General features: G+C 38.8%; 1 protein-coding gene across 1 annotated transcript; it reads right to left on the bottom strand.

The window, feature by feature from the left end:
- Positions 1–49: 49 nt before the first annotated feature.
- cdk4 (cyclin dependent kinase 4) lies at positions 50–26,959 on the bottom strand. The gene is made up of 8 exons (XM_088338610.1): positions 26,815–26,959; positions 17,431–17,661; positions 14,983–15,118; positions 11,752–11,919; positions 8,299–8,408; positions 7,168–7,218; positions 6,951–7,086; positions 50–1,923 (listed from the first exon to the last, which is right to left on the bottom strand). The coding sequence occupies exons 2-8, from the start codon at positions 17,646–17,648 to the stop codon at positions 1,822–1,824; spliced, it is 921 nt and encodes a 306-aa protein (XP_088194736.1). The 5' UTR covers positions 17,649–17,661; positions 26,815–26,959; the 3' UTR covers positions 50–1,821.
- Positions 26,960–27,934: the final 975 nt, after the last annotated feature.

The raw sequence follows: 27,934 nt of genomic DNA, 5'->3' as shown, positions 1-27,934 counted from the left end.
TAAGGTACAAGCTTGGTCAGAGGACACAAAAAACATATAGTCATTGAACTGTTTTGATTAAAAAGGTAGTTTTATTCCTTTGTGGTTGCAGTGCAGGCTGATTTTAAAGGCTTGTTTCACACACAAAAATAACAACACTGGAATGTAAATGAGATCCACCTCCTCAGTCATTCAATAATGCGGCAAACATTTTTCTAAAATGACTTTGGGGGTGATTGATGTTACCATGTGTATTCTAAATTGACTAAAAAGTGGATCACTAGCAAGATGTCAATGCTGTCACTCTGTGGAGCTTGTAACTAGATATTGAAGGATGGACACAATACAATTACTGTAAATTCCGGACTAGAAGCCGCTAGCCGCCAGTGTTTTTTTAAACACTGCGGCTTAAAATATGTGCTGGCACGTACGGCGGAGCTGCACAAAGTAACAAATAGCGCCGCAATTAAGATACTCATTTGCGGACTGTGTCAGTCTCAATAAGTTAGCGCAGCAGTCAATACTAATTTAATTTGCATTAAGTATACAAAGTATACAAAAGAGTGTGCCAAAAAATATTTTTAAAACAAAACAATAAACTGCACTGACTAAAATCACACTAGCCTGTACACATTCAAAGTCAAGCGATTTAACTTAAGCTCTCCCATCCCTTGCGCACATGAAAACGTGATAGAGAGATGAGGTATTGCTACTACTACATAAAAAAATCACTATACATGCTGACACTAGTTACTAACTAAGAGGGGAGCTTGATCGTTATTGGACTGATATCAGCCTAATATGACGTCACAGTTTTCAACTTGATAGAAAAAATATACCCGATAATTAATTTGTGCTGCGACGCTAAAATATTAAGTCAGCTGGCACTACTTGTTAGAAAGAGTTCAAGCATTTATGTGTAACAAGGAGCTGCAGCCCGCAATGTGTGCATAAGAAACAATTGCATCAATCAAGGTGTTGGTTCCAATAGAAGATTAGATTAGGCTTCTTAGAGTGATTGGTGGTCAGAGATGCAGGATCCAATTTGGCCGCATGAATGCCTTAGAGATCACCCGATGGCAGACCGTGCGAAAAAATAGGTTCATATATTTTGTTTGTATTCATTGGGGGTGCCTTAACATGACATCTAGCTTAAGACACTCACAGAAGCCTAAGGTGAAACAGTGATTTTTTTCTTAAAAATCGGTTCGGTTGTTTTGGAGCCTATGAGTCACACGTACGCCCGTTCCGGGATTTATTAAGTAGTTTAGATGGATAGATGAGATAGATTTTATTTTTTTTATGTAAAGTAATTGTGATAGTACGGGATTCAGAATTTTAGTGAATACAGTACATTTGAGGTTTGTTTTGAGAATGATTTTGTCACACTAATGCGTTTATGTATATGACTTCTGTGGACACAGTCTGCAAATGAGTGTTTGAATTGCGGCACAATGTGTTACCTTTCTGTACCAGACATTTTCCCGGCGATTCTTTTGAAGTGTAAGAAAATGAACAAGAAGGAGCTCATCTTTTTGGCTGTGTAAGCATGCGGCTTAGAATCAGTGCGTCTTGTCCATGAACAAAGTTGAGTTTCTTCCTTAAATTTGCGCATGCAAAGTGCACTGTGTAGTCCGGAATTTATGGTAACTAATGCCATGATGACATCAAAAGGCGTGACCATTAAATATCAGAAATTCATAATAGTAATCCATTCCTTTCATTTCATTTCAACTGATTTAATGCTAGAGTAATAACAATTTTAAAAAATGATTCCAAGGGATAGGAAGGATTTCTTGAGTTTGAAATCTTGCGTCCAATCTTATCCGTTACTGCAGCAGCTCAGCTTTTCGTCTCAGTCAATATCTCCTCATCGCGAAAATACGGATGATCTAGTGCACTCAGGGCGGATATCCGTTCACAGGGGTCAAAAGTTAACATTTCCTGGAGGAGACAAAGAGGAGAGGTATGAGGAAAAGTCAAATGTAAAGGTACTGTATTTTTCGGACTATAAGGCATTCATAAAAACAAAAAATTGCCAGAAATTTGAGAGTGCGCCTTATAATCAGGTGCGCCTTATATACTGCAAAATATAGTAGATAGAATTTGAAATGCATAGTTACAATTAAATTATACTGCATACAGTAACTGCCGTTGAGAAACAAATAGAGGCATAATCAGGTGCTAGTTTGTGGTTAACATGTTCAAGTCAAGTCACAAAATGTCTCAAAGGACTGCACAGCTGACGATTACACCATCCCTTGATCTTAAACAACATGAGGACAAGGAAAAAAATCAAAACCTCAGCACAAACAAAATAAGAAACCTTGAGAAGGGGCCTCGGTATGACCAGGGTGCAATAGATTTACCATTGGCTGACAGTACACAAAATAATAATAATAATAATAATAATTTCCTTGTATTGTCATTCTGTGTAACAATGTACACAGAACGAAATGTCGATTGCACCTGACCCGATGCAGCCGCAGCCAAGAGAGGGCGCCGCCGACCACTTTTTAAGTCTTAGGAATGACTCGGCCGGGGCGCGAACCCGAACCTCCCAGTCTCAACATGGTGAACATCAATAAAAGAAAACAATAGGTAATATGGTGAAATTTGCCCAAACATCCTTGTTACATTTCAATGAAATGAAAGGAGTTCCAATAATAACTAAAAGTCAACAATAGTATTGTTTTTGTCAGTTCAATTTTCATGGCTACAGTGCAGGGAAAAAGTATTTGACCCCTTCCTGATATCTGAGTTTTTTTGCATATTTATCACTCACAAAGGTTTCAGATCATCAAACCAAATTTAATAACACACCGAGACAACCCAAGGAAATACAAAATGCAGTTTTGAAATGTAGATTCCATTTATCAAGGCACAAAAATTAAAACCTATGTGGCCCTATGTGAAAAAGTACGGAATTGGCCTGTTAACAACAACAAATTGTCCTGGTGCTGGGGCAGCAAAGCAGCCCCACACGATCACACTGCCACATTCATGCTATACTGTTGCCATCATGTTTTTTGTTGTATGCTATCAGATGTAACGGGTTGCACACATTCCAAAAAGTTACATTTTGGACTCAGAGGTCCACATAAGACAAAAGTTTTGAGAATAACCACTACTGGGAAGGTTTACAACTGTTCCCAGTCTTCTCCATTTGTGGATAATGGCACTGACAGAGGTTCGCTAGAGACCTATAGCTTTGGAAGTAGCTTTGTGACAATTTTTTCCCACATATTTCAAAACATTATTTCAAACTGCAATTTGTCTTTCCTTGGGTTTTCTCTGTGTGATATAAAATTGTTTTCATATGAAACCTTTGTAAGTTATGAATATGAAAAGAATAGTTTGCATTTTTTTAAACTAGGTATGTATAATGTTTGATTCACAATCAATAGTAAATTGAATTGAATGTTCTTCATTGGCATTGATAAAAAAACGTAGTAAACATTAAATGCAACAAGAGACATGGGTAAAAATGTAATAAAAACTTTGGAGAGGGAAAAAAAAAGATATTATAATATTTACAACGTATTGCTTGGAGACAGGCCTAAGTTATTATAATAGTGCAATGTTTGTGAATGAAAGAATAGTGCATCGTACCAATAATGCAATAAAAAGAAGTACAATAACATTAAGCAGCCACAAAATAGAAGAAAATATGTGACTGCCAGTTTTAGGTCATTGTTCTGCCTTTGATGAACATATAGACTGGTCTTGGAGCACCTCTTTTAAGAGGAAAAAAAAACAGAAAAAACTGACTTTCAAATGCTGGTTGCAAATTATTTTTTGTTACACCTCATTCACTATTGAGCTGGCGAAAAAGGGGATGCTTTGGAGTGAGGACAACACAGAAGCCATTTATCAATGAACTAAATAGATTTTAGTGGTGAAACCAGACTCCATTATGTTAACTTATTTCATGGAACATAAATATGTTTTAATTTAAATGTATTTTTCATGCAACCCTACTAGCTCTTACTGTAGTTTTAAGCTCATGCTCCTTAGAAACCAGTGCACTTTATAAATGAAAACTATCACAAAGACCATTTTTGGGGGGTGCGACTTATAGTGCGCTAGTGCTAACTCTCTTTTTAGTCAAGGTCTTTATGACGGAAAGTCCGTTTTGCAAACATTTGATAGCTGCCATTTTAACTCAAAAGATGTAATGCTCACATTCTGAATGAAGCCAGTTGCCAGGCAACAGAGAGAGATTCGGAGAAGTTCTCGATGAACAGAATAAACAGGGTCAAGTTCTGCAATCCCTGTCGGTGTTTCTGAGGAGTTTTACTACATCGCATTTGGAGACACAAGGACGAGGTCGAGGACAGACAATCAAATTTGAGCTACTGTATACTGGCATTGTAGGAAAAGATAAAGTGGATACTGGTCTCGGCCTTATATGCAAAAAAATGGCGTTAGCAATATATCAATAAAAATGGCAAGCTGCAGAGTTATATGGAAATTTTAAAAATAATTGGGGTTACAGAGAAGCAACTATTTTTGTTACCTTCAGTTGAAGGACTACTGAAGGTAAAGCTAAAACCAGTGATTGGACATAAGGTCATGAACATTTATAAAAGGTCCTATAAAGAGAAAACGTTTAAAGCAATTCGGCATATCTATAAATGTTTGAAGGCAAGTAGTGGGAATTCATCAATCTTTATCAAAGGAGAAATAGAGAAAACAGTGAGGATTTAACACAGATTACTAATAGTGGAATATTTGTAAATTGCAGTGCACATCCACTCCTTCCAAGGTTTGGAAAGAATTAGATAGTAAGAATGGGTTCGGATTCTTTATGACCCCTAAATTAGCAAAGGATTTTTCGGGGTTTAGCAATTATACTGGAGAGGTAGACGTCGACCACAAGCATATAATTTGGATTTGTCAAAAAAAAAGTCCACTGGGAGAAATTATGGTTCGTTTTTAGGAAAATTGTTGCATATGGGATACTTCGGGGAAATGAACACGTGAAAAATTGCAGGAAAAAGGTTGAGTACCTCGGTATAAGTGCTTCTGACAGCAAGCAAAAAAGTAATAGAAAGACTATGGTATTAACAAGAGCTGTCCAACAAGAAGGAGTGGGTTTGCACAATGGAGGAATTATTTGCAATGTAGATGAAACATTTCAAAAAAGAATACAGGAGACCCAATTCAAGGACAAATGGGAAAAATGGACTGACTATAGCAAAACGAAGGACGCCATTTCCCAACAATGAAAATTGGACTTTAAAAATGTCATGGTTAATATTCCTCAATCTTGCAATATTGTCACATTTGTTGTCCTTTGTTTGACGTGTGTTGAAAAGGGAAAAAAAGCACAATAAGAAGCAAGTTACAAAAAAACAAATTAGTCTGGTTCTGCTCAGAAAAGCTAGTGACGTCTTATGCGGGAAATTTGCACAGTGGTTCTCTAGGCCTCGAACGCATTGAACAAGATGAGTCTATGAGGGCCAATAATTCAGCCACTTTGTTATGTTAGCTTAAAAAAAATGTCGCTTATAACTGTGACTTAATATTTTGCCGACAAAATAAAAAAATAATTTGTTCAAAAAGTATGTTTTTCGGCAATGCATCAAAAATGTTTGACTTTTCATGAATTATCACTTTGGCACCAGTCAAATCAAGTCATGTTTATTTGTATAGCCCTTAATCACAAGGAGTCTCGAGCAGCCCAAAATGGGGGATAATAATGCTTTGCTGGCCCGTGCTCGCAGCGATAGTCAACCGGGGCTAATGGATCACGGCCACAACTGTGTATTACATTACAAAGGGGCTGGAATGGCAAACTATATGACAGAAGAATAGCCTTCTGCCAGTCCCTGCTGGCTCACAATGCGATTAAGGATGATGGATCGCGGCAGCACGAGTGCAGTTCACCTCTTGGTGGACAAAATGGCAAAAAAAGAACTGCTTGGCCTGAGAAAAATGCGCCTAGTGGGCCTCTGCTTGCAGTAATATGCAATCGGGGATAACGGATAGGACTATTTTTCAGCATGCGATGCAGAGGACGCCAAATACGAGGCACAAAGTAGCAAGTAATTACAGTCATAGTTTATGCAAGAATAAAAATATATGGAGAAAAAAACTATTTATATAGATATAGAAAACATTAAAAAAATTAAATCCAAATATACATTTTAGTATTGACAACAAAGTAAAAATAAACACTTTTTAAAAAATGTATGTAATGTATAAATTGCAAAATTCATCATGCAACGAAATAAAAATCGAATATTTCACTTTTTTTAATTTACTTTTGCAGCAAACGCACCATTTCCATTCATTCATTTATTTGTGTGTGTATATATATTTTTTTTTTTAGATTTTTGTATCTTCTGTTTATTCATATCTTTATTCTCAATTAGGGCATGTTTGCTCATCCATAGTAAAGAGCTAATGTATAATCCTAAAAATCAGAAATTTTAATATGGATTTGCTTGAAGGGACATTGTGTATTATTAAGCGCCTCTAGTGGTAAAGAAAAACTTTCAACATTCATTGAAGAAAAGAAAACACTGATTTGAAGAATGAGCAAAAATGCATGAACTATCCTATAAACATGCATTTTTTTTTAAATGTCAATGTGTATCGATTTTACATTAAATCTAAGTCCGATTGCAATGGCTGGGTTTGTCCTTTCATTTTCTGTATATGCATTCAAGTAATCTGATCGCTTTTGCACACTTGCAATTTCCCTCATCCAAGGATTTGTATGCCCCAAAGCATTATGGGATTTGTACTACAGAGAAGAATTATACACGCAAACTCTGGCTTACTCGCTAAAAAAAGCCTCATGAGTATGTGTTGATTTCTATGCGATATTTTCCTTTTGTCAACTTCAGCATTTCAACGTCTATTTTAAAATTGCCTCGGGTGAATTTGACAACTTCCAACACTAACATTTCCTCACTCAGCAAAGAGACTGACATTTCAGTTGCAGCCCAGTGACGTCTTACCAGCAGCAGTTGGGCCCCGAGCTCATTTATCTCCGGAACAAAGTCAGTTATGGGTCGAGCCGAGAAAGTCGGGAAGTGTTTCCTTGAAAGCATAACACCGTTCGGCCATTCCTCCTCTGGCGGCAGACCGATCACTCTGCAATGATACGTTGCAATTCAGTGAGACAGGAATCAGCAGCTGGCGCGTCCCGAACAGAGTTATCTCTGAAGGACTCACTCAAATATTTTCCCCAGTTGGTCCACTTCGGATTTTCCACAGAATAGAGGTCTCACAGGGGGGAAGAAAACAGAAAATACTGTTAACATTTTAGAGTGTTAATTGATTTTAAATTATAAATCAATCTAGATTGTAACTTGACAATTTAATCAAGAAAAAATATTTTACTTTAAAAATGTGCTAAGCATTCGTTTAGAACAGGGGTGTCAAACTTAGTTTCAGACTTTCTGTTCTGAGGTGGGCCGGATCACAAAAAGTATGAACTCCAAAATTGTAGCTTTGCTTTTCAGTATTATGCATTATAATTCAGCCTACTTGAGTAAACTACCAGACATATCACAGGGTTTGTGCACCTGGGCAAATTCAAGCTCTTTTTAAAGACTTTCAAAGCCAATTTTCCAGTGTGAAAGATGTATTTTGCAAATCCACAAATCATGGTGATTTATATGCGCGTTTTTAAAATCTTTAAATATATCTGATTTACATACGCAATCTTGCATTTATTATGACATATAATTCTTAGATCTTGAGTAAATTGCAAATATATTTGTGGACCTGAACAATAGATGTGTAAATATTTGTTGATGAATTAACAAATAGTCTTATATTTACAAATTAAATAAAAAGAGAAACACAATTTGAAAATCAAAAACATTTTTAGCAAAATAATACTGCTGATAATAAATGACAATAGTAAATTGAGAAAAATATTACTGCCAGTATAACAAAAAGTGAAAAGGATTCCCTACATTATGCAATATTTTACTAGTGATTCCCATCAGGGGATGTTGCGATGGTGGTTCCGTGCAAATTTTGATTTTTTTTGTGGTTAAGGGCTATACAAACAAATGCTACTAGATTTTTCCAACTGTTTTTTGCATGGTTTTCAATAATTCTATGAAAATTACACATTCACATAGTTTATCCTCAAAATCACTGTTTACGGATCCTTTAACCATGTGCAAAAAAACAATGGAGTATGTCTGTGACTAGTAAGTGCGTATGAGTCCAAACCACCATTCTATAAATGCATACAAACTTCATTCCTCCCAATGCAGGATCTCTAATTATATTGACATCAGAACACACAACCATTGTCCCTTAATCCGATCGGCATGTCCGCTGACTCACTTGTGAATAAACATTTCTGCAAAGACGCAGCCGGCGCTCCAGATGTCCACAGGTGTAGCGTAGCTGGACTGCAGCAATACCTCAGGAGGCCGATACCACAACGTCACCACCTAAAAGACAGCAACCAATAGCAAAATAATTCTCACACTTTGCAGTTCAGAGCTGCAAGAAAAATGTAAGATGTCATGAAATGTTAATTATTAGCATTTCATCTATTCCAGGGGTCTAAAACCCACGACCTGGGGGCCAATTGCGGCCTGCAGATAGATAGTTTGACGCCCGGCCAGAGGTGAGACTTGCCTAAAAAAAATCCAGCCCAACCAAACCCACAAGTATTAAAGCTCGAGCAGGCTGTGCTCCACAAATTAACTTGATTTATAGGGACCATGCCCGGAGAAACACGAATTTTTGTATTTTGTTGTGAAGACTAGGGAGGACGAGGAGGAGGGTTGCTCCTATGAGCGTGCGGACGCGCAATGCCTTACGGAGAGGGGGCAAAATCTATTGCTTGGATACTCCGCAAAGAAAAAGAAACAGAACAATGACAAGTGTATATTTTAAAAAAAAGGTTTTAAAGTCAATGAGAGAGGCCCGACCTGAACCCTAACGTAATGGTTGATTTTCAGGCCCGATCCGACCCTAATTTTGGGTTGGTGCTCGGGCTTAAGATCTTACCTCTAGACCCCACCTTAATACAAACGTTGAAATGGACAGTGTGTATTATTTAGCGCCTCCTACTGGTAGGAAAATCATTGATTAAAAAAAACAATATTGATTGAAAAATCAGCGGAAACACATGAACTAAGATATAAACGTCCAATTTTTAAAATTATAGGTCTAAATGTTGCATTTGTTTTACACAACATGAGCCTCGCATAGAGGGAGCTGATGTAATTATCGGACATCTTGCTGGTACCTGAAAAAAATAAAACCCTTTCAAAAGGCTGGGCAAAAAAATAAAATTGAAAAATTATAGTAGGTTTTGAATTGGAAATGTGAAAAAGTTTGTAATCTTCCTTGTAGTTTTTAGCACTTGCTTTAGGTTGCACTACAAAATACAGCAACATTTATTGGTCCAATAATTTCATACTGTCCCTTTAATACAAGTGCAGCCCATGCAAGTTGTGGATTCATTTATTAGGGTTTTTTTTCATATGAATTCTTTTTTTTCAATTTACTTTTGTGAGGAAGATTTTATAAAACATATTTAAGAATGGTCAAACGTTTGTATCAGAGCTTTTTTCTATGTGGAAAACTCAATTTGGCCCAACTTCACCCAAAGCCTAGTTCCGGCGAGCCCTAAGTAAATTGAGTTTAAGACCCCTGATCTATATAATAAAAACTGGGAATTTATTATATAACATATAACCATTACTCTGCAGGGCAATCATTATTATGGATTCTACTTTTATAGAAATTATGTTTTTGTCAGATATTACTTTGTTGTTTGGCTGGCAACCAGTTAAGGGTGTCCCCTGCCCACTAATCGCTGGGATGGGCTCCAGCACCCCCACGACCCTACTGAGGATAAGCGGTGCAGCTAATGAGATGAGATGAGATTACGACAAAGTAATCTAATAATGTTGAACACTATCGTCATAGAAAATATTTTGTGTTATATATATATATATATATATATATATATATATATATATTGTAAAAGATGTATAATATACAAAAAGATAAATGTATAGCTTAGTAGACACTCAAAATAAGGAGAGAAGACATCAATGGATTTTAAACCCACAAGGATAACAGGGAAGAACGCCAAAACTTCAGGTAAGAAATTCCAACCCACCAGACCTCCATTATCAATGAATCTCCGAGGTTAAAAAAGCAGCTCTTGGCCCTAAAGGTTGTGGACATCAAAGCAAAGCAACACGATTGGCCGATAATGATAATGATGTAAACAGTGCATAATAGTCAAAACAACAGTGAGGTATAATAGTCAAAATAACAAACTGGCATCCGAGGCAATCTCTTTTGCAGGTCTCCAATATTAAAAACAATATTTATTTGCACAGGCATATGCTCTGCCAACCAACCACACCAGCTTTTTTCGTCAGTCCCACTTCAATAGCCAGCCATATTGTGCACTGCTTGGCCTTCTCCCTAACCCTTACCCTCCATTGGCAAGTAAAAGAGCTTTTCTACATTAGCTCAGGTAAAAATATGTCAGTTTTCATTGTATTGCTGAAGTCTGATTACATGTATTGAAACCTTGTCTTACTAATATGAAACTGACAAACTGGTAATACAGCAATCCCTTGGTTTTCGCAGTTAATAGGGATCACAACCCCTGCAAATCGCAAAAATCTGCTAAGTTGCGCCGCACTTCTAAAAAAAAAACTTACCTTAAAATGGAGTCCTTAATTGACTGAATTGAATGGATCAACAAATAAAAACACTAAACACAGAATTGCAGTTGAATGAATGGTCTTTATTGTCATTAGACAACAAAATTGGAGGGCTTCTTTTTGTAGTGTAAAAAGCGATTTAGAGAGCAGCTAGCTAGCTAAAAGCTAGCATCGGGTCTCCTTGAAATCACCTGGGTCTCCATGATTATTAAAAGACTATAATCGCAAAGTAGCGGTTCCCCCTGAATTGTGGCTTCAGGTTATTTGTTTAATAGGTAATGGATCTGCCAATTGTGAGATACAGCCACGGCAGGGGTGACTTGTTACGTAGCCGTAGGCCAGACCTGCAGCACCGCCATTGCTTTCAGTCCCTTCCTGGACCAGACAACAATCCACAGAGCACCTGCTAGTAATCACCATTTCTTTGCGCTCTTCTGACTTTGCTCAGAGTCTGGTTTAATTGATTGATCTCTTTGAATGTAACGAGCCACTGAAATGCTAGTTATAGCGGAAGCCAGCCAGTGTCTTTTGGGTTGAGACATTAAATGTAAATGGTCTGCATTTATATAGTGCTTTTCAAGTCAATGAAGACCTCCAAAAGCACATAGGGATTCAGTGTCTTGCCCAAAGACACTTTGCCATGTAAAGTTGGGAATCGAACCTGTGACCTCTTGATCCCAAGACACCTCCTGTGCTACTGGCACCCGGTTTGAGTTGTGCGCCCACCCACCCTGGCTGCTTGTCTGACAGCCTACACCAGCCCATCACTGTCACAGCCTATCACAGTCACGCCCACCCACCAAACACAAACACAACCTGCCCACGTGATATAGCATTTGCAGTGTGCTGACTTATGCAGGAAACAATACAATATACGTTGATATCAATGAAAATAAAGACAATTCAATTCAAAATCAGAAAACTATCGAAACCGCGATAAGTAAACCGCAATACAGCAAGGGATGATTCCTTTCTTGATTCCTAAACTCCAATTCAGACATATTGAAACCTTGATTTAACACTCTAAAACTGTCAAAATTGAACATACCTCTATGATAATCCTGTAACGTGTGCCAGTAAATGGGTTAGTTCTTACCACGGGCGTGAGAGCCATGTGGCAGCTGTACATCCTCGCCAGTCCAAAATCAGCCAGCTTCAACTGACCCTGGCTGGTTACCAAAATATTCTCCGGTTTCAGGTCTCTGTGCATCACACGGTTTGAGTGCAAGAACGCCAGACCGCACAGTAGTTGTTTCATCAAGTCCTGCAGCAAATAAACATACATGTAATAATAAACTACAACATTGGCATAATTAAAATACAATATCATTATACCCAGAGAATATTATTTATGAAATATGGTTGGCATTAGAGAGTGAAAATAGACACAGGTATCTGTGCATCTTTCATCCATCAATTATCTGTACCGCTTATCCTCAGTAGGGTCGTGGGGGAGCTGGAGCCTATCCAAGCCATCTTTGGGCAGTGGGCAGGGGACACCCTGAACCGGTTGCAGGGTACACAGAGACAGACAACTCACTCACTCATTCATTCACACTTAGGGACAATTTGGACCGGCCAATTAACCTGACATGCATGTTTTTGGAATGTGGGAGGAAACCAGAGTGCCCGAGGAAACCAACGCACACACAGAGAGAACATGCAAACTCCACACAGGAAGGTTAGATGTCATGACCTCAGAACTGTACCGCGGACGCGATAACCACTCAGCTGCCGTGCTGCCTCTAAGTGCATCTTATGTATTGATATTTATACAGTGTTGTGAAAAAAGTATTTGCCCCCTTCAGGATTTCTGTGTTTTTGTATACTACAAAGGTTTCAGATAATCAAACCAATTTTAATATCACACAGAGAGAAAACAACAAATTTTGAAATATTAAGTCCTTTAATTAGGGCTCCAAAAAAATCAAAACCTGTCTGACCTTTTGTGAAAAAGTAATTGCCCCCTGAGCCTAATAGTGAGTTGGGACACCTTTGGCAGCGATAACAGAAATCAAACATCTACGATAACTAGTAAACCCTGTGGAGGAATTTTGGCCCACTCGTCTTAGCAAAGTTGTTTAAAATCTGCCATATTGGAGAGTTTTCGAGTATAACCTGCCCATTCAAGGTCACACCACACTATTTCATTTGGATTCAAATTCGGACTTGGCCACTCCAGACCTTCATTTTTTTTGAGCATTTCAGAGGTGGACTTGACGGTGGGTTTGGGATCGTCGTCCTGCTGCATGATCCAAGAGCGCTCGAGTTTGAGGGCACGACCTGATTGCTGGATGTTCTGCTTTAGGATATTCTGCCAATTACCAGAATTGTTTATTTCGTCTACCACAAGTTGTCCTGGTCCTAAAGAACAACAATCCCACACAATCACATTGCCCAAACCATACTTCACTGTTCTAACTGATCTAACGGGCTACATGCCTTCCAAAAAGTTCAATTTTTGACTTATCAGTCTATAGAATGTTTCTCTAAAAGTCTTGGGATAATCCTGATGGTTCTTGGCATATCTAAGACGATTCTTTGTGTTCTTTTATTACAGCAGTGGTTTTTGCGAGGGAACTCCCCCGTGGATGTCATTTTGGCAACCGTCTTTCTAATAATCAACACTGATCTTAGCTAAGGCTAGTGAGGTCAGTAGTTCCTTGGATGTTTTTGACATTTTTTTGTTACATCATGGATGAGCCAAAGGCCCTTTCTTGGAGCAACCTTGCTTGGTCAACCACTCCTGGGAATGTTCCGCACTTTTCCTAATTCTAGGAATTCTAGGTGGTGATTACTTTTCACATATCGCCAGATAGGTCTACAGTTTTATTGCACTTTAATAATCAACATCTCAAAACTGCAATTTCGTTTTCCTCGTGTTGTTTCTGTGTGATTTTAAAATAGGTTTGTGGATCTGAAACCTTTGTATGTGATAAATATGCAAAAAAGGCACATAAATCAGGAAGAGGACGAATATATTTTACGGCACTGTATAGTAAATGTAAGCACATACAACAGAAATGCATACATACTTCATGTATCATGTCTGTATTAATAATTAAGCAATATGAATTTGGTGTCATAAAGGACTGTTTAGCGATTCATTAAGTTATCAGATCTAGTTAAAATCTACCAAAAACTAGATGTCAATGTATTGAGTACTGAAACCGAAAACGAGGACTAAAAAACATGCGAAAGAATACAAACCACAAAGACTCAAAGTGACCAAAAAGCACATTTTTGTTCTCAATTCTACCTCAGCCTTTCAGAAGGTCTTTAGTCTAAAGACACCTGTAGTAGCAAGTCGATGAGGCTCATGTTATGTCAAATGCTCATATGTCAAATAAACACACATTTCTTAACCTACGAGAATTGAAAAAAAGTGTGTGTTTGTAGGATAGTCCACAGATTTTTGATTATTTTGAAAACCAATAAATATATATTTTTTTTATTAAATATGTGTTTGTTCCACAAAAGATTTGATAAATAATCCACACTACCCTTTTAAAGGAGCGTAAAAGGTCAAGTATTTTGTTGAAATAAATTCCTGTCGATTCATGGAATGAGTGCTCGGAATATAAAACACGTGTGCTCCGAGGCATTTTGTTCTTTGAAAATTAAAACAAGTCACCAGTGCCCATAATTGCATATATTTCAAAGAAAACCTCTAATTATTGTTGATAAATTGTGTTGCACAATGTTGTTTGCAAAATACACTGACACTTATCTTGCCCCAAAAAATAAAACATAACCCTTAATAGGAAATTGAATCCATTTCACAGAAATAACCATCTTCACTTGGAGGTAGTTTTGTCAAGCTAACTCGAATAGTTTGTTTTAAAATACAAAATATCCCAGAAGAGACACTGTAATATCACATGCCCAGATATGTTTAATCATTTTACCTAAATTAACACAATCTTTATGATAATATGTTTGTGATTTGATATTTTAATGAATATTCTTACAACATGAAACTTCTGGATGAAGCATTTACAACTTAGACCGGTCTACGAGTTTATCCTGTAAATATTACCTCCATCTATGGTAATATTCTTTATTTATCTTTTTTTTCCTATATAGTCCTTATTACACATTAATTGACTAGTCTCGTCGAAACCAATCTATACTATATTGTCATCATTGACCATTCTAGTCTATCCCTCGTTTAGTTTTAGTTTCCCTGTAAAATTTAGACCGTTTCAATAAACATCTTAAAAGGAATCACTCATCTCTTATTAAAGGCCCATGCTCAGTGAGGACAAAATACGCTCGTTTATTTCAAAAGCAGATTAAAACATTTCTGTTTTAAGAAGTCACTCACTTTGATGCATTCAGGCGCCAACCCCGGAGTCGGTGCTTTCTCCAAGTACGTCTTGAGATCTTGCTCCACGTGCTCAAACACTAAAGTGACTTTGGTCTCCTGCTCAGACCTTTGGGTGGCGCACACATCCATAAGCCTAGAAAGAGCATGAGAAAACTGCATTCACAACAGGACTGCAACGGACACGGGATGTCAGCAAAAATCGATGATAGAAATAGTCGACAATTGTCACCAGAAACGTTTTTCGAACAGAGTGAGGCATCTCTAATGGTAAATAATCTGTATTTAAATAGAGCTTTCACAAGTCACTGAAGACCTCCCATAGCGCTTTACAACGTGCTTTACACTGCTGAAAGTCGCTCACACATCTCTGTCTCGACCAGAAACATAAACCTACAGAAATGACTGTCGATTACAAGTACCTTGCATATCATGGCAATACTTCGGCGATGCACAAACATTTAAGAAACAAACACGTTGGAAAGTTAAACGAAATGGAGCCTGACTCGCCTCAGTAAGATTCAAGTACCATTCAAGCCAATCCGGTTTTGATGACATGCATTGTACATTTTATAGGCTCATAATAAGCTATAAAAGACAGCTTGAGCTTCAAACTATACTCCTTGACAAACGTATTTGAAAATAAATCCGAGTAGTCAAAAAACTACATCAGTTGTAAAACGTTTAAAACGATAAACGTCATTTGGTAAAACCGCTTGGGATGTTTTGAAAATTGTTAAGTTCTATTGTTCCAGACTTTGGGTGTATTTCACAAAATGTACATAATATTTGTTCTATTTACTCTTCTACAGCTACTAATGAGCCTGTTCTTCGTTTATAAGAATAAAGAATAGATACTTGATTTTAATTGATCCGTCCCTGAAAAATTGACAGATGTTTAGTTACAGATTTATGTCGCTCCTGAGCGAACACTGTGCCTAATTGTTTTTTTGTAAGATTTTGCAGTATGTTCAATAAAATATGTATTTTGCATTGTATACAGTTTTCTTATGTTTATTGTCATTTTCCACAAACCAACTACATGCTACATTTAAAAGGGCTGTCTGAAATTTCGGCTTAAGTCATTATTGCAGCCACTACGTGCATTTCTTAGACGTGCTCGAATAAACTTGTTTTTTCATCTTTTTGGGGGTTTGGGTTGGCATTTAGACTACTACCTTTTCTTACTTTCAACATTTTCATTCTACACTAACAGCAAAACACAGAGACGAGCAAGAAATAACTCCAACCCCCATTCCCCCCCTTCGTTCCCGCTTTCCTGCTTCTTAATGTGTTGCACATCTCGAACAGTGTTGCTAAAAGTAAGATAAAATCATATATGCGTGGTGAAAAAAAATTGCCTCCTTGAACTCAGTTGGCCATTGTTAACACAATAGATTTTAGATATTTTATATATTATCAACTTTTTGAGGACACCACAATAAATGCACACCACGTTTAAGATTTTATTTAATAAAGATCCGACTATTCAACTAATCGTTCCAGTCGGTTTTTTGCATTATTAATCGAACCAGCAAAAAAAAAAATGCATAGGCAAAAAACATATATAAGTCGCGTCGGAGTATCAGTCAAAGCTTGGGGGGAAATTTATTTGTTAAAATTCAACACCCAAACCGTACATGAGCTCTTGAAATGCAATTTTAAAATAAAATAGAGAAAAGCAGGCAGCGGGCTTCCTTTCCCAAACTGAAAGCTACTTTTCTTTACTAATTAGCGCAAAGGGCACCCAGTTTGATTTGAATTTCTGAAAACAATCGTTTATCATGTTATTACTATCTATCTATAAATATTAGAAGAGAAGTTAAAAGAATCAGTCAACCACTCAAAAACTAATTTTACAAGAAAATAACAATGACCCAGCACTCGTGAGCCTCTTTCAGAACAGGTCCTTAGAGGGCACCACGTTGGAGACATGCCTGGAAAAGTAAGCAACAACATATTATTAAGATTTATTTAAATAACATTAAGAACAGCTAACTAGTTTAAGAAACTATCAGTTTCCCTGCAAATCACTAAATTGAGTGAAATCTTCATCCTTGGTGTCACTTTTAAACAGCTTCCCCAAGTCAGAGGTAGCTTGCAATCTGTAGAATATGATTTACTTTTTTGTGCCATTTTTGTTCATTTTTTTTAAATACAAATTACTAATTATGAAATTATCAAAACAGGCATAGGTCGTCCTCTTGGGGTTTAGTGTAAAAATAAGATGTGAAATAATGTCATATAAACTTAAAACTCAATTATATATTAATGTGTGGGTAATTTTAACACAAAAATCGCACCAGAGTACAATTCGCACCCCCCGTCCAAACTATAATGAATATTGTGATTCATAATTTGAAAAAATACGGTATTAAAATAGTCGTTTGCTGCAGCCCTAATTCACAACCTGCACGCGAGGGTCTGAGTGCGCACAAATTGTCTTACCTGACGACATTGGGGTGGTCAAACTGCTCCAGTCGCTTTAACAGCGCCACCTCCCGGACGGTAGAGATGGGGAGGCCGTTTTGGTCCGTCTGCACCCGCAAGCTTTTTAGAGCCACAAAGCGACCGCTTTCCATGTCCCGGGCCTTATAAACCGTCCCGTAAGCGCCGCCGCCGATCTCGGCCACTCGCTCGTACTGGATGCCGGCGCCGTGGGCCATGACCGGTTTCACGCTGAAAAATAAATTAAAATCCGATTACCGTAAATTCCGGACTATAGAGCGCACCCGACTATAAGCCGCACCCACCACATTTCGGGAGGAAAACCGATTTTGTACATACACAAGCCGCACCTGTACATTAGCCGCATGCGCACACATTGAAAAAACATAACACAAACACAAAATTAACCCATACCAGACACATTCCAAAAAGCACAGCCGGCAAAATGAACGGAAAATTATACCGGTTCTTAAGGTTTGATGCAGACCTGCAGAGTCCGGGTGCCCGTTGAAATTAATCCAAGGAAAAAAGTGTATATTTCCAAAGGTAAGGGTGGGAAAAATATATATCCACTATTGTCGGCCGCGTCCACAAACACATCTCACCTTTACTCCACTTCCCGTCAGCCCGCGTTTGCCCTGCACCTTCTTTCCCATTTGCTCGTGCAAAACATATCAGAATAAGTTTCTAAAATAAATACATTACAAAAATATACAGTTGCAAATAGATATTACACATGGTTACACATATTTACAAAGAAAGACGGTACACCGAGAGAGTTTTCGAAGCTTTAATAATAATAATTTAACTTTCATCCCAAACCGTGACTGTGACAGGTAGCAAGACGCTACTAACAACACGCTCGCAACACAGTAAACGGGTCTGTTAAGAAAATATACCGTACTTTTAAAAACCACGGTAAACCCTCCTCATCTTCCCCCTTACAACTGACGTCATCATAGTCGTCTTCCCCAGTGTGGGTAAAAACTATGTCGTGCAAGCGTCGTCCCATGCCTACTTAATCCAAAACACGCTAGCAACACGCTCGCCAAGTAAAGTTTACGTGCTATAGCTCTGTTTCCCTTCTTATTGGACTGCTCGATTGCTTTTAGTTTGAAAGCTGAGTCATGTGCCTTTCTTTTTGCAAATTGCATGGTGAGGGTGAGTTTACGCTAATTTAATTTGTGCACAAGCTAATAAGTTGCGGTCTTCCTCTGCGCATATATTCCAGCAATCTAAATCATAACTTTTGTACTCGAGCGCCGCTGGCGGCCGTTAGAAAAATGACATAAATTGGCCGCATCACTGAATAAACCGCAGGGTTGAAGGTTTGGGAAAAAATTAGCGGCTTATAGTCCGGAATTTACGGTACATTATCTGACAATGACCAGGGGCAGCACGGCGGGGCAGTGGTTAGCGCGTGTGCGACACAGTTCTGAGGTCATGAGGTCAAACCTCCTGTGTGGAGTTTGCATTTCTCCCTGTGCTTGCATGGGTTTCATCCGGGCACTCCGGTTTCCTCCCACATTCCAAAAACATGCTTGTTAGATTAATTGGCCGGTCCAAATTGTCCCTAGGTGTGAATGAGCGACTGAGTTGTCTGTCCCTGTGTGCCCTGCGACTGGCTGGCAACCAGTTCAGGGTGTCCCCTGCCCACTGCCCAAAGGTAGCTGGGATGGGCTCCAGCACCCCCGCGACCCTACTGAGGATAAGCGGTGCAGAATGGATGGACAATGACGAGACAAGAACAACTGGAAATGTGTGGTTATTAGTTTAGGAGCTGTTTCCTTAAGATCCATATTATATCCATATTTTTTTCTGTCTCGTTTATTTTCATTTCAGGACTAATTAGTATTTTTGTTATCGAAATGTTGGTTCAAAAAAGTGTACCGGTAATTTTCTTATATCTAAACAAGATTTCCTCGCCACCATTTTTTTCCAATAGCCATTTCAATGTTTGGAGTTTTTTCTTTGCAGTAAAAAGAAACTTTTGTATATATAAATTAACACCTCAGAGGTCTAATCTTTTTGGCTTAACTAAATGCGGTTCAAGAGCTGTAGCATCGTTAGCGCCTCAAAGCCCTGCAGGGCCCAAGCTTACCTAAATACTTAAACATAAAAAAATGTGAGAGAAAAAAAAAATCAACATATATGCCATTCTTATATTATTTTCAGAGATAATGCATTCTGGAGACAGTCTGTCTCGTCTGACTTCCTTAGCTCTGACGTTGTGTAAAGAACACCAAGCCAGTCACTACATTGGTTTACATGTTAATTAGTGGAAAATGTTTTGAGTCTTTTAAACAAAGTTTTGTCACATTTTATAGAAAATGGCTTGGTGTTGTGTCGCATGTGAGTCCAGCAATTGTACAAAAATGGCGAGAAGCCAATATGGGGCAAATTGGCGAAAATAACATACAGAGAGCTAATCCAGCCGGGATAAGGCAGTATACAGTAGCTGGCTTCTAAGTATGACTGACCGGGACCGAAAAACGGGAGGTTGGCCGACCAAAAACATGCAGTCAGCAGCCAGAATAACCTGGAGCCCAAAAAACGATTAGGGCAACATACACGAACCCAGACGGTTTAGCACGGCAGGCTAGCCAGCTAGCCGACTCTTAACTTGGCTAACCTGGAACCCTTCGGGAGCCCTCACGCTGACGGGCGGAGCTATCTGGACAATATTATATTAATTGCAAGACATGCAGCGAAAAACACTAAGGAAAAGTCATAATCACATACCTAAACTGAAGCTAAGGCAAAAAAGAAACGCACGCTGTCCACGAAAGCAGGTAACTCTGATGATCAACGCATACAACTTGGACAAAACAGTCAGAAGTCCCCTAGTGACAAGGTAAGCAAAGTTCTAATTATTCCAAGCAAAAATGAGCGCTATGCATTCACCAATTACTACAATTTTTGCCCCGGACACGCCATTGTTTTGGTCCTGGTTGTCTTCCGGTGACGTCATAGCTCTAGGGCAGGGGTCGGCAACCTAAGACACTATTTGCAGTGGCACGCGAGCGCACGGCATAATAATGATATTTTAAAAATGCGCATTCGTTCTTTCCAGCCAGCATGGACGGACGAATGAAGCTTTGTGCAAAAAATGACAGAGCTATTTTGTGCATTATGCCTCGAGAGCGGCAAGTGTTAAACGTCATTACGAGACGAAACATGTACATGATTTCAAGGATGAGTCTGACAAGGCGGAAACATTAAAACGCGCTGTGTCCAGGTACGGCAAACAAACACAGAACATGAAAACCATTGTCACTGATAAAAACACCACCACTGAAGCAAGCTATCACATTGCTCACTCTATAGCAAAGCACAGAAAACCTTTTACGGATAGCGAATATTTTAAAGAAGCGTGTGTGTGCGTATATGCGTGCGCAGGCCTTCTGCTTTGCTGCTCTTATTTCAAGTTTTGATATTTTCTGCAACAAGATATCATTGATGAATGGTATGGTAGCTGTCCATAGCACTTGTTGATTGTAGTTCATTGTTAATGAAGAATGGTTGATTCTGGTTAATTCTTGTGGCAAAAAGTTGAAGTCATCGATGGCTACCATCCTTTCCACTTGTTATTTACATTCATTTTTAAGTTGATTGATGAACAAGAATAGTGGAAGATAAATTGGTCAGTTATACCAGTGTTTTTCAACCAGTGTGCCGGGGCACACTAGTGTGCCGTGAGACCTTGTCTTTGCTGCTGGAATTTTCCCAATTTTATGTTTCCCCCCAAAAAATCAGGCCATTATTCAGTATTTTTGCAATATTTAGACAAGGAACTGTAATATTCATCCATATCAGTAGGTGGCAGAAGATTTTTATATACTTATGATGTACTTATTATCTGCTCTTGAGGCAGCACAGTACATTTAATAACGTAATTTGTTTAACAAAGCGCTTTAAAATTGCTCTGTAAAAAATAAAAACATAAAGCACATCGTTCTTTTTTATTTTAAGTATTATTTTCTTCTTTTTATATACCAATTATCTGCTTATGAGGTAGTACAGTGAAATATTTGACATAACTTAATTTTTAAACATTTTCGACGGCCTCGGAACTTTTCTATGAATAATAGAGTGATTGAAGTGCAGCGACAAATGAAGAGAAGCACTCGCAAAGACAAACACTTCAGGCAATGAATCGACGCGCCTTTTGTAGAAGACCGACTTCTAAAATCCTAACTTTCCAAAATGGCCTCCCGGCTCGTTGCCAACTTCTCGGAATGCAACTTGACTTTTGCGAGCTTGCTTCATATCATAAGTCAAGAGCAGAAGTTGACTGACAAGACGTCAGACATCGTCATTTGCATTTAGTGGATCGCATTTTACGACACTGAGAGCAAAAGAAAGATAAGTGATGCTTTGTGCCGCCACAGCTCGTTTTACTCGAAGCCGCAAAAAAAGGTCATTGTGTGAAGAAAACACTGATGTAATTTATTACTGTTTAACTCTGACATTTCCTTATGAAACAAAACTGCTAATTATCTACTTAAGTGTTGTCCAATGTTTACTGTTCCAAAATATCTCTATTAGATAAGAAAATGTCATGGAAATTATAATTGTTATGTACTAAGCTTGTTGTTTTCATTATAAAAATACAATTAGTTTTTGTGGTGGTTATATGAATTATTGTGCAATAACATCGTCACGGTCTTTTCACTACAGCTTTTCTCAGATCTTCAAGAGAGTATCACATAGATTTATTTCTATAGTGTTTATCTTCATTAGTGTCACAGGTGATTTAGAGCCTTTCACATACTTAAATTGAAGAATGCAGATATATAACTAGTCATTATTCAGTCAATTTAATTCAATTTGAATCAATGAAATCACAGTCATGAAATCAAACAATCAAACTGTTAAACATGTCTTAGAGAATACAGCCATTCATCCATCCTTTATCTGCACCGCTTGTCCTAAGTAGGGTCGCGGGGATGCTGGAGCTCATCTCAGCTGTCTTCGGGCAGTGGGCAGGGGACACCATGAACTGGTTGCCAGCCAGTTGCAAGGCACACAGGGAGGGACAACTCACTCGCTTATTCTCACCCAGGGACAATTTGGACCGGCCAATTAACCTGACATGCATGTTTTTGGAATATGGGAGGAAACCGGAGTACTCGGAGGAAACCCCTGCAACACGGGAAGAACATGCAAACTGCACACAGGAAGGTTCGATCTCATGACCTCAGACCTGCGCCGCACATGCGCCAACCACTGCGCCGCCGTGCTGCCCTCATTGAAAACATTTATTAAACTATTTATGATCAAATGGATGGATAATCATGTCGTCATTAGTCTAAAATATATAAATAAAAGTCAAGTAGTGTTGTTATGTATAGCCCTTAATCACAAAGAGTCTCAAAGGGCTGCACAGAGCACAGATTATTGCAAGCCACAGACTATTATTACACCATCCCCTGATCTAAAACCTACATGAAGGCAAGGAAAAACTCAAAAGCCTCAACATGAGGAAAAGGAAAAAAACCCTGAGAAGGGACCCAACATGAGGTGATCCCTCTTCCAGGGTGACCGGGCTGCAACGGATGTTGCAATAACAAATAATACAAAGATAATGTAAACATGAAATATAGGTAATTCATAAGTTATAGAATATTAGTGTATATAGAGTGTTCATATGCTACAGAGTAGGAGTGTGTTTTAAGCCTGGATTTAAACATTTCCACTGAGGTTGCAGATCGAATCTCAGGGGGAAGAGTATTCCACAGCACCGGGGCCCGAATGGAGAACGCTCTCGAAGCTGCGGATCTCTTCTTGGCTCTTGGAATCACTAGTAAACCAGCATTTTCAGAGCGAAGGCTCCGGACCGGAACATGGGGAAATTAAATCTAAACGATAAATTAAATTACAAAATACTCTTTTAAAGTCATCGTTTACATGATAGAATAGTTTTCATTTCAGATTTGAAAAACAACACTTAAAGGGCTAGTGTGTATTCTTTGACCACTAAAGGTCTATGTATTGTGTAGTGCAACCGAAAAGGAGAGCTAAAAAATACAAGGAAGAACAGAAATTACCACAGCTATATAGCCACACTATATATTTTAAGACCAAATTCAACAAAACTGCCAAATCCGCTCTCCAGACCAATGCAAATTCTTCAGCACATTATATTTTACTGAGTGATGTTTGCTGATTTTGATCTATACCTAGGAAATAATAAAGCCAAAGCCTGTGTCCCATATGAATATACCACCATTGTCTAAATAATGCATTTACTTAAGAGTGTTGACTCATTTAGACTTTCATTTTTGTTCTGAATAATGGTTTTAAAACAACGTGCGAGCAAAGTTCTCTTGTAAAAATGTCACAAAATACTGCAAACGAGGATACCAATGTAATTACTTTTAGTGCAGACGGTACTGGACGAGGAGAAGGAGCGCGCGCCCTGTGTATAGCTCTGTTCAGTCCTATTGCTCAGCCAATTAAATTGCTCTAGGTGCTTTGCTAGAGCTTTCGGATATTTAAAGTTTGATATGTGGCTTTTCATTATAAAGTCTCCCAACTAGGAACATAGATTGCTTGATGAGCTTCCATATAAAGGATTATTTCGCGATTTACAGCTAAAACTACAGCTTGGTGTGACATTTTGACTGTAAACTGTAGTGGGGAGAATGCTTTTTATAAACTGTAGTTAAAATTGTGTCCTATAGATACAGGATTGAACCCTCTAATCAGTCGGTTATGCGTGGCTTCGCACATGCTACATTCGCCTCTGTACAAAACAAAACATTTGAAGTGTTCAAGATTGTATAAACAATGTTATTCTTTAATATATATCCAGGTAGGCAGCATGGCGGCGCAGTGGTTAGCGCGTGTGCAGCACAGTTCTGAGGTCATGAGATCATTTGTGGAGTTTTCATGTTCTCCCCATGCTTGCGTGGGTTTCCTCCGGGCACTCAGGTTTCCTCCCACATTCCAAAAACATGCATGTCACAGTAATTGACCAGTCCTAATTGTCCTTAGGTGTGAATGAGCGAGTGAGTTGTCTGTCTTTGTATGCCCTGCCACTGGCTGTCCGAGGATAGATGGGATAGGCTCCAGCACCCCCGCGACCCTCCTGAGGATAAGCGGTGCAGATAATGGATGGATGGATTTATCCAGATTGCTGAACCAGGTATGACTCAACCTACAAACCCTAATTTATTATGAAAAATATCAACAAAAATGTGATTAAAACCCTAGGCCCAACATGGATGAATTCACATTTTATATTTTTAGAACATGCAGTATTAAAGTTTTTGGGTTAGAAATGCAAGCAGAGTGCTCTGAGATTTGATCTTAAACCTCAAATAAAGTGTTTAAATCTAGGCTTAAAACACAATTATATTAAATAGCTTCTGAATGATGTTGACTTCCTACTCTTGTTTTCTTGTACCTGAGAGAGAAGGGTGAGCCTGGTTATTGCACGATGAATGCATTTTAAGCCGTCCTAGCCCTTGGGCTTGATGTACGCCAGGGGTGTCAAACTCATTTGAACTCGGGGGCCACACGATAGAACAAACATTCTGTCGGGGGCCGGACTAGTCGATTAAAGAGAAAGAAAAAGAGATATAGAAATAAGAGAAAGAGGGCGGGACAAAGAAAGAAAAAGAAGGAGAGAGCGTGAGAAACAAAAGATAAAAAGTCGTGAGAGAGGGGAAAAAGAAAGGGAGAGGAAGAAAGAAATTCAAAGAGAAATAGAAAGATAGAAGGAGAAAAAAAGAGAAAGGAAAGCGCGAAGGGTATGACGAGAGAAAGAGAAAAGAGAGAAAAGGAAAAAAGGAAATTGGAGGAAAAGAGGTTAAAAGACACACAGAGAGAAAGAGACAAAGAGCAACAAAGGAAGAGAAAAAGAGAGACACAGAGAGTGCAAGAGACAGAGACAGAGACAGAGAGAAATAAATACAAGTACAGTGTCTTTGTTCGAGGCACCTGGCTTTGGCGACATCCAGTTGACATATTTCAACCTGCAGCTTGTTTTTCTCTTTTGCTTCTCTGAGTGTTTTCTCGCGGGCCGGATTCAATCCCTTAGCGGGCCTGATCTGGTCCGCGGGCCGCCTGTTTGACACCTGTGATGAACGCCATCATCTAGAACACAGGTGTCAAACAGGCGGCCCGTGGGCCGGATCAGGCCCGCTCAGGGATTGAATACGGCCCGCGAGACAACATTCAGAGAAGCGCAAGAGAAAAACAAGCTGCAGGTTGAAATATGTCAACTTGATGTTGCCAAAGCCAGGTGCCTCTCACAAAGACACTGTACTTGTATTTCTCTCTCTCTCTCCACCCCTTTTCTCCCACTCTGTCTCTTTCACTCTCTGTGTCTCTCTTTTTCTTTTTCTCTCTTCATACCCATTCATGCTTTCTTTTCTCTTTTCTCTCCTTCTGTCTTTCTATTTCTCTTTGGATTTATTTCTTCCTCTTCCTTTCTTTTCTCCCTCTCTCAAGACTTTTTATCTTTTGTTTCTCACGCTCTCTCCCTCTCTTTTTCTTTCTTTGTTCCGCCCTCTCTCCTTTTCCCTCCCTCTTTCTCTTATTGCTTCATCTCTCTTTAATCTACTAGTCCGGCCCCAGACAGAATGTTTGTTCTATCGTGTGGCCCCCGAGTTAAAATGAGTTTGACACCCCTGCACTAGGGGATATGGCTTCAAGTCATGTTTATTTGTATAGCCCTTAATCACAAATAGTCTCAAAGGGCTGCACAAACCACAGATTATTGCAAACTACGGACTATTATTATATTGAGTTTTTCCTTATGAAGGTTTCAGATCAGGGGATAGTGTAATGTTAGTCCATACACTGTATAGCCCTTTGAGACTTTTTGTTATTAAGAACTGTACAAATAAACCTGACTTGACTTTGTCAGTTGCTAAGTTGGTCAACATGTTACACCGAACGACGTCACTTCCCCTATTGACAGAAGCTTTGTGCCTATGGATGTCAACCATTCATCACTAAAACTCCCCAGATGATCGTGGGATAATTCAGAGGTTCGAATTTATACTCTGTACTGTGCAAGTTCATTTCTCAGCAACAGTTATCAGGGCAGCTAACAACAAGAGGCCAGTGCGAGGGGCAGATCAGAACCAGGACGGGTAAGGGAGGTAAAGCTCAACACGTGGTGCTGCTTCGTCTTTTGTTGATTAAAAAGTGAACAATAATCACGTCACAATAACAAATGAATACGTTTCCGCGATGTTGGATTCACACCTTCACCTTTCCCGATGTGATGTACTCCAAAAGCGAAAGATCAGAAGTTGTAAAATATATATTTCATGGACATATGCCACTTTGTATAAACATGACTGAAAGGTTTTTCCAATGCACCATATTGGAGAAAAAATAGAAATTGACGACATTTTAGAGTTTTACCTTAGTTTCTCTCCGGAACCGGCGGCGCTTCCTTGAAATCTACGAAGCAGACATGCTTTTTCGATGCGGTGCCACGTCGAAGTTCGGCCCGACGCACAAGAACTCTGAGGCGGCCGCAACTCGTTTGGTGTGCAGCCCGGTGAGGGGACTAGGGGGGTCTCTAGATCGATAACAGACAATCGATCAATTGCAGTTGAATCTCCACCCAGTCTTTCTTTTTTTCCCCACGCAGCCTGCACTCTTTTGGGGGGGTTGTCGCTTCCTGTTGCTTCAATATAGTCCACTCAGGGGCGGTGCTACTAAATGCAGTCATCAGTTGCATGAAAGACTAGAATAATGTTGAAAGAATATTGTCTTATTTATTCAATAATTGTTGTCTGAAACTCTTAAGGATAAAGACAACTTTTATTGTAAAAAATAATCGATAAGAATCAATAGGTTAAGGATCTCTATTTCCATTTTCTATGAAGTATTAACATACCTGTCAACCTGTACGTTTTTGCCGTACAAAGTACGTTTATTATGGATTTTAAGACGAGAAAATATGTACGGAAAAACGCAAATTTGTCAATGATGGGTACCATCCGGTAAACACAGACGACCACAAAACGGCAAATCAATCAAGTCTAACGAGTTTTTCCGTTGCAAACGAAGCGAGCGGTTTGATGCTACTGTGCGCATCCATCTGCCGCCTGGGGATTTCCCATCATGCATCATTCCAAAAAAAAAATATGGTGTAAGATTATTTTGTAAGGGAAAATACGACAGTTTGTACGGGCATGGACCCGTGGAGGTTGACAGGTATGTATTAAGCAGTGTCTGAAATAACGTCTGCCCAGACGCCCGGGGCGTGCATCTTTTAAGGGCGTACAACTTACACAACGTCTCTGCCCGGGTGGCCAACAACTTTTTCAAGAAAAAAAAAATCTTTCGTTTTTTTCTTTCTTTTTTTTTTTTTTCAAATCAAACGTTTGCTCATTCTGATTTCGAAATCTTCTTTCGGTTTGGAAATTTTGGAATTTTCGTTCGTTAGGCAATTTGCATACTCGGCAGCCAATCACAAGCCTGAATCGAATAACTTGCTTCCAGACTTTCATTAGTGTTATATGGTCAAGCATTT

Source organism: Urocampus carinirostris, chromosome 6, assembly GCF_059441175.1.
Source record: "Urocampus carinirostris isolate Australia breed hairy pipefish chromosome 6, RoL_Ucar_1.0, whole genome shotgun sequence".
NCBI lineage: Eukaryota > Metazoa > Chordata > Actinopteri > Syngnathiformes > Syngnathidae > Urocampus > Urocampus carinirostris.
This window is presented reverse-complemented; position numbering and strand designations above follow the sequence as displayed.

What these genes read in the sequence shown, in the direction of transcription:
- cdk4 (XM_088338610.1), bottom strand. Translation starts at nt 17,648, where the DNA reads ATGGCCCACGGCGCCGGCATCCAGTACGAGCGAGTGGCCGAGATCGGC. An exon ending in ACATGGCTCTCACGCCCGTG is followed by an intron (nt 8,409 to 11,751) that starts GTAAGAACTAAC and finishes GCTGTCTTTTAG; the next exon opens with GTGGTGACGTTGTGGTATCG. An exon ending in CAACTGGGGAAAATATTTGA is followed by an intron (nt 7,087 to 7,167) that starts GTGAGTCCTTCA and finishes GTATCATTGCAG; the next exon opens with AGTGATCGGTCTGCCGCCAG.